General features: G+C 43.4%; 1 protein-coding gene across 10 annotated transcripts in view; it reads left to right on the top strand.

The window, feature by feature from the left end:
- Nucleotides 1-15,672, top strand: part of NSUN6 (NOP2/Sun RNA methyltransferase 6) — a 59,447-nt gene that overhangs the window by 16,010 nt on the left and 27,765 nt on the right. For all 10 annotated transcript variants that reach the window (XM_038390892.2, XM_038390891.2, XM_038390893.2 and 7 more), the window contains 2 exons: nucleotides 724-877; nucleotides 7,958-8,039. In XM_038390892.2, coding sequence (XP_038246820.1) covers nucleotides 724-877; nucleotides 7,958-8,039 — 236 coding nt within the window. The remainder of the gene's footprint in view (nucleotides 1-723; nucleotides 878-7,957; nucleotides 8,040-15,672) is intronic.

Genomic DNA, 15,672 nt, shown 5'->3' with positions numbered 1-15,672 from the left:
TAGCACACAGCATCAAATAAAAAGGAAACATACTTCAATAGGACTTTAAAAAGATTTTAGAAGATTTACAGATAGGAAAATGAAGTGGAGCGTATGCTGCCAGCCTGAGGTGAGGTACAATAAAGCCCTGTATCTAGAAATTGCACTCAGCACAGATGCTATAACAAGACATGAATGGTAGTGCATAAGTGGGCCACTTAATCATTGATCAAGTTATACAGATAAGGAGAAAGAAAAGGAGTACTTGTGGCACCTTAGAGACTAACAAATTTATTTGAGCATAAGCTTTTGTGAGTCCACATGTAGACCATGCTTTCTTACTGTTTTACTCCAAACAGGCTTAACAGACTCTCTTGTACCAGAGACCAAAGTGTCCTTCAAGCTCTTCTAGGCACCAGTGCAGCAAGATACTTGAAGACAGTGGGACTACTTGTGTTCTTATGATCAGGCACATACTTAAGTACCTTGCTCAACTAAATCCTTTACACAGAGGTGGCTTCTCTGTCATATTTTGTGTGCAGAAAATAATTAGGCAATGGGAAGACTGCCAAGTGACTTTGTGGACTGGCTAACGCTGGAGATACTCAAAGCTTGTCTTGACCTGAAATCAATATTGCTATGATGCAAGGGGTTGAAGTACATGGCCCATCAGAAGTTCTGGGTGAGTTGGGCACTGTTCTCTTGCCAAATTTAAATTTTTAAAAAATCTCTTTCTTTCCCTAGTTATGAAAGCTGGAGATGTGGTCTCTGTATACTCTGATATTGAAGGGAAGTGTAAAAGAGGAGCCAAAGAATTTCTGGGAACCAGACTTTTTATTGGAAATGGGATTTCAGAATTGAGTCGCAGTGAAATCTTCAGTTCAAGTGGCTCACTGAAGTAAGTCCATAGTAACTGCAATGAGGATTAAGAAGCTGCACTTATTTTCTTTTTTGAGGGGAAAAAAGCTAGGAATTTAGAAATATTCTGTAATACACATAAAGTCAGATTGTGGCTTTGAATGAGACGTTACATTCGAGGCATGTGAGAAGGGACATGGAGGCAGTGGGAGCTTTGGGAAAAATTCTGGCCGACTAAAATTTCCTTCTGCGCTTCTTAAGAGTGCACATTACAACAGCTGCTTATGACCCCTTGAAAGGGTGCAGCATGCACTTCCTCCACCTGATGAAGAAGAGAAAGAGCATCTTGGGACACTGGCTCATCACCCTAGTAAAGAGGGCTGTAACCTAGATTCCAAGGGGGCAGGTGACAAAAGACTTCAGGTTAGATATAAAAGAAGGTGACCTTAACAGAGGGCTGGAAGTTAGGAGGGAAGTGGGGAATGGAAAATTACAATACGGTCATAGGAGTAACAAGAGGGAAAACCGTGAGGGACTGTGCACATCTTAGATGACTATACACAAATGCAAGAACTATTGGAAATAAACAGGAAGAACTGGAAGTCTTAATGCACAATCAAAAGAGACTTGGTTTGATGGATCTCATGACTGGAATATTGTGTGTGTGGGGGGGAAAGGTATAGCTTGTTCAGGAAAGACAGGCGGGGGGAAAGGTTGCATTGTACCCGTCAAGAATGTACCCACTTGTTCTGAGGTCCAAAAGGAGGTTAGGGGTAGGCCAGTGGAAGGCTTCTAAGTGAAGATAAAAGAGGGGAAGAACAGCCCAATAAATCAGAGGGAGGAGGTATTTCTAGAACAAACAGAAAGATCCAAAAAGAAGATCTGGTATTAATGAGGACTTTTACTATCCAGATATCTGTTGGAAAAATAATATGGCAAAATTCAATGTCCAGTAAGTTCTTGGAATGTGTTGGGGACAACTTGTTTTAGATGGTGGGTAAGTAAGCAGGAGCACTGTCACTTTAGACTTGATTTTGACCAACAGGCAATATTGGTTCTGAAGGTGGAAGGCAACTTAGGTGAAAGTGATCATGATGTGATAGGCTTCCTGATCCTAAGGAAAGGAACTGAGTGAGACCAGCAGAATAAGGAAAATGAATTTTAAAAAAGCAGACGTTTGTAAACTCAGAGAACTAGTAGATAAGGTCCCATGCAAAGCAAATCTAAAGCAAAACAGTTGAGAGCGGGCCGTTTCTTAAAGACACAATATTAAAGGAACAACAGCAAACTATCCTGATGAAAAGGAAATATAGAAAGAGAAGAGGTTCATATGGCTGCATCAGCTCTTTAATGACTTGAAAATCAAAAAGGAATCCTACAAAAAGTGGAAATGGACAAATTGCTAAGAGGGAATATGAAATAATAGCATAAACATGCAGGGACAAAAATCATAAAAGCTAAGTCACAAAATGAGTTACACCTAACAAGAAACTTAAAAGGCAATAAAAAGAGGTTCTATAAATATATTGAGAAAGATGAAGGAACAAGAGAAAGATGAAGGAAAGAGTAGGTCCTCTATTTAGCAGCGAAGTTAGATGTATTCAAGTTGGCATGTCTTGATGAAATTCATCCAGTACTAGCTGAAGTAATCTCAGAACAATTAGCGATCATCTTTGAGAATTGTTGGAGGAGGGACGATGTTTCAGAGGACAAGAGAAAGGTACTGTTTGCCTGCTTTGAGAAGAGGAACAAAGATGACTTGGGGCATTATAGACTAGTCGGTATAACTCTGATACTTGGAAAGATACTAGAACACAATATTAATCAATTTGTGGAGCACTTAGAGGATAATAGGGTTATAAGTGATAACCAATTTAGATTTGTCAGGAACAAATCTTGGCATCCAATCTAATTTTCCTTTTTGAGAGGGTTAGAGGCATAGTGGATGGAGTTGTAGTAGATGTGATATATCTTGATTTTAGTAAGGCTTTTGACACTGTCCTACATGACGTTCTCATAAGCAAACTAGAGAAATGTGGTCTAGATGAAATTACTGTAAAGTGGGTGAACAACTGGTTGGAAAATCTGTACTCAAAGAGTAGTTATCAATGGCTCATCAAACTGAAAGTACATATCTAGTGGGGTCCCACAGGAGTCTGTCCTTGGCCTAGTACTGGTACTATTCAGTATTTTCATTAATGACTTGGAGTGGAGAGTATTATAAAAATTTGCAGCTGTGATGGGTTGATAACACTTTGGATAACAGAATTAGCATTCAAAACGATCAGGACAAATTGGAGAATTGGTCTGAAAATCAATAAGAGAAAATTCAATAAAAAAGTGCAAAGTGTGAAGGAAAAAATCAAATGAATAACTACAAAATGGGGAATAGCTAGTTAGGTGGTAGTATTGCTGAAAAGGATATCTGAGGGTTATAGTAGATCAGAAATTGAATATGAGCCAACAATGTGATGCAGTTGCAAAAAAAAAAAAAGTATATTTATATATATTATATAAAATATAAATATATATATATATATAAAAAAAACTATAATATAATTCTGGGGTGTATTAACAGGAGTGTTGTATCTAAGAAACAGAAGTTAATTGTTCTTCTCTATATGGCTCTGGTAAGGCCTCAACTGGAGTATTGTGTCCAGTATGAACAAACTGGAAATAATCCAGAAAAGAGCAACGAAAATGATCAAATGGGTTAGAAAACCTGACCTATGAGGAAAGCTTAAAAAAAACTGGGTATGTTTAGTCTTGAGAGAAGACAACTGAGGGGGGAGCTGATAAGTCTTCACATATGTTAAGGGGTTCTATAAAGAAGATTGTGATTAGATGTTATCTGTGTCCATTGAAGGTAGGACAAGAAGTATGGCTTAATCTGCAGCAAGGGAGATTTAGGTTAGATATTAGGGAAAAGTTTCTAATTGTAAAGATAGGTAAGTACTGGAATAGAATTCTAAGGGAGATTGTGAAGTTTCCATCATTGCTGGTTCTTAAGAACAGGTTAAACCAGCGGTTCTCAAACTTTATCAACCTGAAGACCCTGATTTTGATTTAAAATTTTTCATGGACCCCCAGGATCCTTGCTCAGTCTCAGGTCCCACCCCATCTCTTCCTGCCCCTGCTCCACCCTGCCCCTCCTCTTCCCATCCTCTCCCCCAGGCACATCCCTTCCCTGCTCCTCTCCCTTCCTCCCTCCCAGTGCCTCCTGGACCCCGCTGAACAGCTCTTCCCTGGTATGAAGGAGACACTGGGAGGGAGGGGCAGAAGTTGATCAGCGGGGCTGGCAGCCCTGGACGTGATTCTGCCCCCTCCCCTGAGTGCACCCTATCCCCGCTCCTCCCCTTCTCTCGCAGCATCTCCTGCATGCCACTGAACAGCTGTTTCCCGGTGTGCAGGAGGTACTGGGAGGGAGGGGTAGCAGTTGAGTTGATCAGTGGGCCCATGGACGCCCTGGAGTACCCTCATGGACACCTAGGGATCCGTGGACCCAAGTTTGAGAAACGCTGGATTACACAAACACTTCTCTAGGTATACAGTACTTGGTTCTGCCTCAGTGCTGGGGATTCTATTAAATGACTAAAATTCTTAAGTTAAAGACTTAAATTCTATTAAATCTCAAGATCTCTTCCAGTCTTACATTTGGTCAGCCCTGCTGTGGCCTTTCCCACCTACTCTGCTTTTTGGGAAGCTAAGGCTTTTGGTTTGCCAGTGAGATTGTGCCCTCCCCTCAAAAGAGGCATGAAAAGCTCCTTGTGTCCTCTCTTCCACTTGCACATCTGTGGAGGGCTAAGATAGCCACCATCCTGGTCCTAAATTATACTATGTTTATGCTTTTATAGCAGCTAACCCAAAGGAGCCTTGATGCTGACCAGGGTTTGTAGGTGCTACCATAGTATAAATATTTATTAATGCTCCAGTTCTCAGTTTACAGTTGCAGGATGGGTTGTAGATACTGGTTTAGTGAATTCTGAAGACATTATTGGTTGGGAAACAAGTGGGTTTATTTTAACTAGCATTTTACATTGTCACATTGAGTTTTGCCAAGTTAATAAGCAGGATGCAGCTTTGATAAACTGTCCTACTGCAACCACTAAGTTTACTTTAGTTTGGCCAGAAATGCAGCCTCACCCTTTCCACCACCTTCCAACACAGATGTTTTCAATTTTAAAGGAGCTGTATTTTAGGTTGACTATCTTTAATGAAATCTGTTTATAACACTCTTTGCCAAATTATTTGTTATCTTCAAGCATGCTTGGTGTCTCTGTTTTTGCTGTCAAAGAAAGTGATTTGGGTTTTTTCCCTCCAGCATAGAATTAGCATGTAAAGTGTGTCCAGTATTGCAGAACAGCTCTTTTTCATATAGTTACATCAAACATATGTGCCTGATTTAAAAAACAATCTACAAAAAACTTGGGTGTGAAACCTACCTCAGATGATAATATGGCAAAATTGAATATAGGACACTAAAGCTCGAGTCTGTCATATTTGCTTTTCTGTCTCAATTCTTCTTTGTCTGCATGCTGCACTTAGGAAAATAGATTCATTCTTGCTGACTGCAGTTATTTAGCAGTTTTGTTTTCAGGTTCATTTGTGCCATTTCTCTTTTTTTGTTGCAATTACTTAGTAATATTTTTATCTCCGCTTAATGAAACGTAAACCTGTGGAGCCTATGTTAACTTTACACATTTTGTTTTTCCTTGCAAATCAATGTTGATGGCCTTAATTTATGGGACATTATGATTCTCCAGTGCTATAGATAAACTAGCAAAATACAAGCTATATGGAGCTACTATAAGATGGGTGCATAACTGGTTGGAAAACCATTCCCAGAGAGTAGTTGTCAGTGGTTCACAGTCATTCTGGAAGGGCATAACGAGTGGGGTCCTATAGGGATCAATTCTGGGTCTGGTTCTGTTCAATATCTTCATCAACGATTTAGATAATGGCATATAGAGTACACTTATAAAGTTTGCGAACAATACCGAGCTGGGAGGGTGTGGAAGTGCATTGGAGAATCATATTCAAATTCAAAATGATCTGGACAAACTGGAGAAATGGTCTGAAGTAAATAGGATGAAATTCAATAAGGACAAATGCAAAGAACTCCACTTAGGAGCAATCAGTTGCATGTATACGAAATAAGAAATGACTACCTAAGAAGGTGTACTGCGGAAAGGGATCTGGGGGTCATAGTGGATCACAAGCTAAATATGAGTCAATGTTGTAACACTGTTGCAAAAAACCAAACATCATTCTGGGATATATTAGCAGGAGTGTTTTAAGCAAGACACAATAAATAATTCTTCTGCTCTACTCTGCACTGATTAGGCCTCCACTGGAGTATTGTCCTCCAGTTCTGGGTGCCACATTTCAGGAAAGATGTGGACAAATTGGAGAAAGTCCAGAGAAGAGCAACCAAAATGATTAAAGGTCTGGAAAACTTGACTTGTGATGGAAGATTGAAAATATTGAGTTTGTTTAGTCTGGAGAAGAGAAGACTGAGAGGGGACATGATAACAGTTTTCAAGTACATAAAAGGTTGTTATAAGGAGGCAAAATTGTTCTCCTTAATCTCTGAGGACAAGTAAGCGGCTTTCATTGCAGCAAGAGCGGTTTAGATTGGACATTAAGAAAAACTGCCTAACTGTCAGGGTGTTTAAGCACTGGAATAAATTTCCTAGGGAGGTTGTTGAATGTCCATCATTGGAGATCTTTATGAGCAGGTCGGACAAACACCTGTCAGGGATGGTCTAGATCGGGGTGGGCAAACTTTTTGGCCCAAGGGCCACATCCAGGTATGGAAATTGTATGGCGGGCAATGAATGCTCATGAAATTGGAGGTTGGGGTATGGGAGGGGGTGAGGGCTCTAGCTGGTGGTGCGGGCTCTGGGATAGGGCCAAAAATGAGGAGTTCAGGATGCGGGAGGGGGCTCTGGGCTGGGACTGAGGGATTCGAAGGGCGGGAGGGGGATCAGGGCAGCGCTTACCTCAAGCAGCTCCCGGAAGCAACGGGAGTTCCTCCTCCAGCTCCACAGAGGGGCAGCCAGGCAGCTCTGCACACCGCCCTGTCCACAGGTGCCACCTCTGCAGCTCCCATTGGCAGTGGTTCCAGGCCAGTGGGAACTGAGGGGGCGGCGCTTGAGGCAGGGGCAGTATGGAGAGCCCCCTGGCTGCCCCTACGCATAGGAGATGGAGAGGGGACATACTGCTACTTCTGGGAGCCGTGTGGTGCCACGGCACGTGCAGGACCCTGCTCACAGGCTGGCATGTCAGAGCAGGGCAAGCCCCGGACCCTGCTCCCCGGTGGGAGCTCGAGGGCCAAATTAAAACTTCTGAAGGGCCAGATGCAGCTCCTGGGTCATAGTTTGCCCACCCTGGGCTAGATAATATTTAGTCCTGCCATGAGTGCAGGGGACTGGACTAGATGACCTCTCTACATCCCTTCCAGTCCTCAGATTCTCCTGCTCACATTCTTCTTTCAGCTTTTTAGAGTTTCTCAGATTTGCATTTTAATAAATAATAGTAGTAAAACCTAGCATTTGTACAGCACTTCACATTTTCAAGTCATTGAGCAGATATTAATTAATCCTCACAACACTGCTACAAAGTAAATAAATGAGTAGTATGCAAGTTTTACATATGAGGAAAGCATTCTTTCTTGACCATTTTTAATGTGCAAAATACAGAGAAATATTTTCTTTACTTTGCAGATCACCCATTTGGTGAATCCAATGTGATGACATTTCAAAGAGTATTCATTAGCTTGGGTTATAAAATTGTAAAAGGTTTATTTTATTTGATTTGATTTTTATATATTTTCACTTATGCAAAATTCTGTTCACAGTTACATAAGTATAACCCTGGTGATTTAAGTGGAATGTGCCCCTTTATCATTAATATCAATATTGCTGAAAAACAAAAAGCAGACCATCACTGGCTAAAGTAGTATCAATTGAGTCACTCAGAAATTTTCTGAATGTCTTGTGAAAAGGTGATTATTAAGAGAACAAAGGAATATTTCCATGGCAAAATGTAGTTTTAGAATTTTAGAACAGAGCAGATAATTTAGTGGAATCAGATTTAATATGAGTTTCTTGCTTTTCAGAGGAATAGGTGTAAGAATGACAGACCCAGTCTACCTTAGTCCTTCGTTGGACAATGTGCTGTCCAGTTATTTGTTTTTGCAGGTAAGTGCATTACTAAACGGGGCTGTACAATTTTCAGAACAATAAATATCCTTCAGGTGGTTCATTAGGACTCCAGAGGGATTCCATTTTCAGAGTGCTACCATAACACCTAATTCAATACTTTCTTCGCGGAAGTTGGATATAGATAGAATATAGATCGGAAGAAGAGCACTGTGTAAGCTTGAAAGCTTGAGTCTTTAATCAACAGCAGTTGATCCAAAAAAAGATATTATCTCACCCTTCTTGACTCCCCAATAGATAGATAGAATAAAGCATTTACAGGTATCTGTTTCAAACATACTGAAACTGAGATATATATATACACACACACACTCTTTTTGCACAGCTTCAAATCTTCCGGGCAGTGTTTTCAGCTTCTGCTGGAATCTACAAAAGAGCTCTTGTGGTTAGTCTGGAATCTGAGTCCCTTATCACATAAATTCCTATTGTGGTGATGCAGATTATTCAGTCAGGAGGCTGTCTTTAGTTAAAAACAAACCCATCGCTTGTTTTGGCCTTTAAAAAATTCTGCTGTAAACTAAACATATGGAAAGTCTTAAACCAATAAAAGCATTGTGTTCAATATGTAATTCACTACATTGTACCATATCGCAGAAGTTCCAAAGTATAAGTGACATCTTGCTTGTGAAAATATCTAGTCATAATGCAGGATATTTAAGGACTATGTTCCAGCCTTAATTTTTCCATTGTTGGTTTCAGTGGGACTTTGTTGTTCTTTTAATATATTGTAGTTTTAAATACATTATTACTATCAAAAGTATTTAATTTAAAAATATTGTCCTCTTGGTACTACAGATGAAATATACTTCTGCATCTTTTAATCATTGGGGAAGACTGCTTGGGGTTGTGGTGTGTGGGGTTTTTTTTGTTTTGTTTTTTAACAAATTATATTATAAACTACTACTCATTCAGGGCAATTGGCACACCAGTCTCAGGATATGTCTGCACTACGAAATTAGATCGAATTTATAGAAGTCGGTTTTATAGAAAGCATTTTTATACAGTCGAGTGTGTGTGTCCCCACACAAATGCTCTAAGTGCATGTAGTCGGCGGACTGTGTCCACAGTACTGAGGCATCCGTCAACTTCCGGAGCTCTGCACTGTGGGTAGCTATCCCGCAGTCTCCACCGCCATTTGAATTCTGGGTAGAAATCCCAGTGCCTGAAGGAGCTAAAACATTGTCGTGGGTGGTTCTGGGTAGATATCGTCAGGCCCCCGTTACCTCCCTCCCTCCGTAAAAGCAAGGGCAGAAAATCGTTTTGTGCCCTTTTTCTTGAGTTACCTGTGCAGATGCCATACCATGGCAAGCATGGAGCCCGCTCAGCTAACCGTCACCCTGTGTCTCCTGTGTGCTGGCGGACGTGGTACTGCATTGCTACACAGCAGCAGTTTATTGCCTTTTGGCAGCAGACAGTGCAGTATGACTGGTAGCTGTCATCGACATAGTCCTGGGTGCTCTTTTAACCGAGCGCCTGGGCAAACATGGGAGTGACTCAGCCAGGTCATTTCCCTTGTTTTGTCTCATGGCGATAGAGTCTTTTAATCTGCAGCCAGCAGAAGAAGATGGCCAGTAGTCATACTGCATCATCTTCTGCCGAGCACCCAGGAGGATCACCTGATGGCTAGTGGTCGTACTGCACAGTCTGCTACCAGCATTATGTATAAAGATAGATGAAGTGGCTCAAAACAAGAAATAGACCAGATTTGTTTTATATTCATTTTCTCCTCCGTCCCTCCCTCCCTCTGTGAAATCAACGGCCTGCTAAACCCAGTTTTGAGTTCTATCCTTGAGGTTTTGAGTTCTATCCTTGAGGCGGCCATTCAGTTTCTCGCAAAGCCATCCCCTTTCTTGATTTTAATTCCCTGTAAGCCAACCCTGTAAGCCATGTCGTCAGTCGTCCCTCCCTCCGTTAGGGCAACAGCAGACAATCGTTCCACGCCTCTTTTCTGTGCAGACGCCATACCACAGCAAGCATGGAACCCGCTCAGATCACTTTGGCAATTAGGAGCACACTAAACACCACACGCATTATCCAGCAGCATATGCAGCACCAGAACCTGGCAAAGTGAAACTGGGAGAGTAGGCGACGTCAGCGCGGTGACGAGAGTGATGAGGACATGGACACAGACTTCTCTCAAAGCATGGGCCCTGGCAATGTGGGCATCATGGTGCTAATGGGGCAGGTTCATGCGGTGGAATGCCGATTCTGGGCTTGGGAAACAGGCACAGACTGGTGGGACCGCATAGTGTTGCAGGTCTGGGATGATTCCCAGTGGCTGCGAAACTTTCGCATGCGTAAAGGCACTTTCATGGAACTTTGTGACTTGCTTTCCCCTGCCCCAAGGCACAAGAATACCAAGATGAGAGCAGCCCTCACAGTTGAGAAGCGAGTGGCAATAGCCCTGTGGAAGCTTGCAACGCCAGACAGCTACCGGTCAGTCGGGAATCAATTTGGAGTGGGCAAATCTACTGTGGGGGCTGCTGTGATGCAAGTAGCCAACGCAATCAAAGATCTGCTGATATCAAGGGTAGTGACCCTGGGAAATGTGCAGGTCATAGTGGATGGCTTTGCTGCAATGGGATTCCGTAACTGTGGTGGTGCCATAGACGGAACCCATATCCCTATCTTGGCACCGGAGCACCAAGCCAGCGAGTACATAAACCACAAGGGGTACTTTTCAATAGTGCCGCAAGCATTGGTGGGTCACAAAGGACGTTTCACCAACATCAACGTGGGATGTCTGGGAAGGATGATGCTTGCATCTTCAGGAACTCTGGTCTGTTTCAAAAGCTGCAGGAAGGGACTTTCTTCCCAGACCAGAAAATAACCGTTGGGGATGTTGAAATGCCTATAGTTATCCTTGGGGACCCAGCCTACCTCTTAATGCCATGGCTCATGAAGCCATACATAGGCAGCCTGGAGAGTAGTCAGGAGCTGTTCAACTACAGGCTGAGCAAGTGCAGAATGGTGGTAGAAAGTGCATTTGGACTTTTAAAAGCACGCTGGTGCAGTTTACTGACTCGGTTAGACCTCAGCGAAACCAATATTCCCACTGTTATTACTGCTTGCTGTGCGCTCCACAATATCTGTGAGAGTAAGGGGGAGACATTTATGGTGGGGTGGGAGGTTGAGGCAAATCGCCTGGCTACTGGTTATGCACAGCCAGACACCAGGGTGGTTAGAAGAGCACAGGAGGGTGCGGTGTGCGTCAGAGAAGCTTTGAAAACCAGTTTCATGACTGGCCAGGCTACAGTGTGAAAGTTCTGTTTGTTTCTCCTTGATGAAACCCTCCCGCCCCTTGGTTCACTCTACTTCCCTGTAAGCTAACCACCCTCCCCACCTCCCTTCGATCACCGCTTGCAGAGGCAATAAAGTCATTGTTGCTTCACATTCATGCATTCTTTATTAATTCATCACACAAATAGAGGGATAATTACCAAGGTAGCCCAGGAGGGGTGGTGGAGGAGGGAAGGACAAGGCTACACAGCACTTTAAAACTTTAAAATGTATTGAATGCCAGCCTTCTGTTACTTGAGCAATCCTCTGGGGTGGAGTGGCTGGGTGGCCGGAGGCCCCCCCACCGTGTTCTTGGGCATCTGGGTGAGGAGGCTATGGAACTTGGGGAGGAGGGCGGTTGGTTACACAGGGGCTGTAGCGGTGGTCTGTGCTGCTGCTGCCTTTCCTGCAGCTCAACCATATGCTGGAGCATATTGGTTTCATCTTCCAGCAGCCTCAGCATTGAATTCTGCCTCCTCTCATCACGCTGCCGCCACCTTTCAGCTTCAGCCCTCTCTTCAGCCCACCACCTCTCCTCCCGGTCATTTTGTGCTTTCCTGCACTCTGACATTGTCTGCTTCCATGCATTTATCTGTGCTCTGTCAGTGTGGGAGGACAGCATGAGCTCGGAGAACATTTCATTGCGAGTGCGTTTTTTTCGCCTTCTAATCTTCGCTAGCCTCTGGGAAGGAGAAGATCCTCTGATCCTTGAAACACATGCAGCTGGTGGAGAAAAAAAAAGGGACAGTGGTATTTGAAAAGACACATTTTATAGAACAATGGGTACACTCTTTCACGGTAAACCTTGCTGTTAACATTACATACATAGCACATGTGCTTTCATTACAAGGTCGCATTTTGCCTTCCCCCACCACATGGCTAACAGCGGGGAACATTTCTGTTCAGCCATAGGCAAACAGCCCAGCAGGAACGGGCACCTTATATCTCGAACAGCCTTTCAGACAACATTGGATTCCACTGACAGCGAGGACCATTGCAACTGCCATAGTAATGCGCCAGGACTCCTAGCTGCTCCTGTGGGGTTTCCAAGGGAGGTGCAATCAACAGTAGAGGATCTTACTTTCGAAGGTCCAAAGCTGTTTTCCAGCAAGATTGACAAGTCACTTCATTCCTTAAAGAACTCGAGAGTCACTCTTAGATCTCTGGGCATCTATACACCTGCAACAAAATGCAAACAGGGCAAGTATTCTACGTCACAACGTCTTAAGCTTTGTACACACAGAACCAGAGTCGGTATGATCCTCAAAGACTACCAAAACGAAGATCCAAATTCTTCACAGCCATCCACATCACAGCAACCCTTCTCCAAAAAACAAATTTGAAGATTTGGTCACAGGATTGACAGACCTCCCCCAACTACTGTTGCTAACTCCACACTCCACCAACCATCTGTTTACAGACCATCTGGTACCCTTCTACCCATTCTGGCGTATTTATCATGTCTGACAAATGGGTACTAGAGATTAAGACCGGCTGCTCCATCCAGTTCCTCTCCATCCTCCCTCCCTGTCGCTCTTCAGGGACCCCTCTCATGAGTCACTCTTGAGACAGGAAATATAATAACTTCTGCAACTAAGCATGACAGAACTAGTGCCAGTACAACACGGAGGGAAGAGCTTCTATTCTCATTATTTTTTAATACAATTAAACAAATTCGTCAAAACACATTTCAGGATGGTGTCTTTAGCAACAATAATTTCTGCATTGGAATGAGGGGAATGGTTTGCAGCCCTTGTCCTGAAAGATGTATATTTTCACATCACCATGCACCAACTACACAGGCGATTCCTCCGATTTGTATTGGGACAGGCCCACTTCCAATATACGATACTACCCTTTGGTCTCTCCATGGCCCCTCGAGTGTTTTCCAAAATTCTAGCAGTAGTGGCGGCCCACCTACACAAGCAAGTGGTCATGAGCTACCCGTATTTAGATGATTGTCTAATCAAGGCTCACACTCAAGAAGAAGCTGTCAAAGCCATGCAAAAGACAATGTCACTTTTCATAGATCTCAGTCTATAAATAAACCTTCAAAAGCCAACACTAAGACCAGTTCAACAAATGGACTTTCTTGGGGCCTACCTACACTCTCTATATAGGCGAAAGCATCACTACCACTTCAGAGATTTGTTGCCCTGACAGACTTGATCGATACCATGATACACAGTCTACAAGTATCTGCTGGGACCTGCCTTCATCACTAGGTCACATGGCGGTGACCTGCCTTCGTCTACTAAGTGTTCATGTTGTAAATCATGCCAGACTACGCATGCACTGCCTGCAAGCTTGCCTCAGGACAGTGTGCATTCCACACAAACACAGACTGAACAAACTCCTAAGCATGCCAATGAAGGTCAAGAACTTGTTAAAGTGGTGGGCTCACCTGCACAACGTGTGCACAGGCATCCCCTTCCTACACCTCCACTCGCATCCTGAAATGGTAATTACAATGGATGCCTCCCTACTGGGATGGGGTGCCCACTTAGACAGCCTCACAGTATAAGGCAGTAACTACTCATAGAATATCAGGGTTGGAAGGGACCTCAGGAGGTCATCTAGTCCAACCCCCTGCTCAAAGCAGGACCAATCCCCAATTTTTGGCCCAGATCTCTACATGAGCACCTCAAGGATTGAGCTCACAACCCTGGGTTTAGCAGACCAATGCTCAAACACTGAGCTATCCCTTGGTAGTAGTCTCCTTTGGAATCAACACTCCACATTAACATTCTGAAACTGCAAACAGTTCATAATACCTGTGCATACTTCATGCTTCTAGTTGATACAGATCATGATGGACAAACAGGGAAGAGCGAGATCCCTATGCACAGAGGCCATAAAGTTGTGGACGTTGTGCATCTAACACAACGTCAACATATCAGCCACCTACCTACTGGGATTTCAGAGTATCGTGGCGGGAGCTCTAAACCGAAAATTCATGCACGACCTCAAGTGGAAAATAAACACCTCCATGATTTAGAACATATTTCAACAATGGGGATTCCTATTGATAGACCTATTTGCCACAAGCTGGAACAGCAAATGTTCAAAGTTTTGTTCCAGAGTGGGTCTGGAACCAAAATCCAGAGGAGATGCATGTTTCATCCCATGGGATGCACCTCTCCTGTATGCGTTCCCTCCTATCCCACTACTGTCCAGAGTCACCCACAGGATCAGATCTGATCAAGCCAAAGTCATCCTGATTAGCTCCAGCATGGCCTAGGCAAACATGGTATCCATATCTACAACAGATGTCAGCATGTCCACAGGAAGTCCTTCCACTTTTCCCAAATCTTTCTCAGGATGCAGGCCAAACTTTGCAAACCTGGAGATGCTCTGTCTGAGAGTCTGGCTCCTCAATGGTTTCAAGGTGAGGAGATGATCTGCTCCAAAGAAATTAAGGACATCTTGCTAAACAGCAGACTGACAATTACACACTCGACATACCTTCACAAATGGAAGAGATTCCACACGTGGTGCTTAAACAAACAAATCAAAGCCACCAATTCTAACCTGCCCATAGTCTTGGACTACATCTTTACCTTAAGAAATCAGGTCTTTCAATGAATTCATTACAATTACAACCTTCCACCACAAGGTGGATGGCATTTTGGTCTTTGCACATCCAACTACTAAAAAATTCCTGCAGGGCATTCGTAACCTCTACCCAGAACCTAGAGCCCCAACTGCTCCATGGGACCTCACCTTAGTGCTTCGATCTCTGATAATTGCCCTGTTCAAACCTCTGGCTACAAGTTAACTACTACATCTTTCCATGAAAGTAGCCTTTCTAGTAGCCGTCACATCAGCAAGACGTGTCAGAGAAATAGGGGCCTTTATGGCAGAGGCACCATATACAATTTTTCTTAAGAATAAGGTGACTCTGAGACCCCCCACTCTAAATTCTTGCCTAAAGTCTCTTCTTCTTTTTTTCACCTCAACCAACCCATCCATCTTTCCACATTCTTCCCTAAACTTCATAAGGATAGGCAAGAGGTGACATTCCACATTCTGGATGTCAGAAGGGCACTAGTCTTTTATCTAGAACAGACCAAGCTGTTCAGAAAAGCTCCTAAGCTGTTACTCTCCACCACGGAATGCTCCAAAGGCAGACTTTGGATTTCTGAGCAGACTTTTCAAATGGATTTCGGGCTGCATCCAGCTGTGCTACTGTCAACATGACTACAACCGCCTTCACGGGTCAGAACACACTCCACAAGAGCAGTAGCCACATCAGTAGCCTCTTTGAATGACGTGCGTTTTAATGTCAATTGCAAAGCAGCTACTTGGACATCACTCCACACATTCATACAAC

Source organism: Dermochelys coriacea, chromosome 2, assembly GCF_009764565.3.
Source record: "Dermochelys coriacea isolate rDerCor1 chromosome 2, rDerCor1.pri.v4, whole genome shotgun sequence".
NCBI classification, from domain to species: Eukaryota; Metazoa; Chordata; order Testudines; family Dermochelyidae; genus Dermochelys; species Dermochelys coriacea.
Note: the sequence above shows the minus strand (reverse complement) of the source record. Positions and strands in the feature narration are given on the sequence as shown.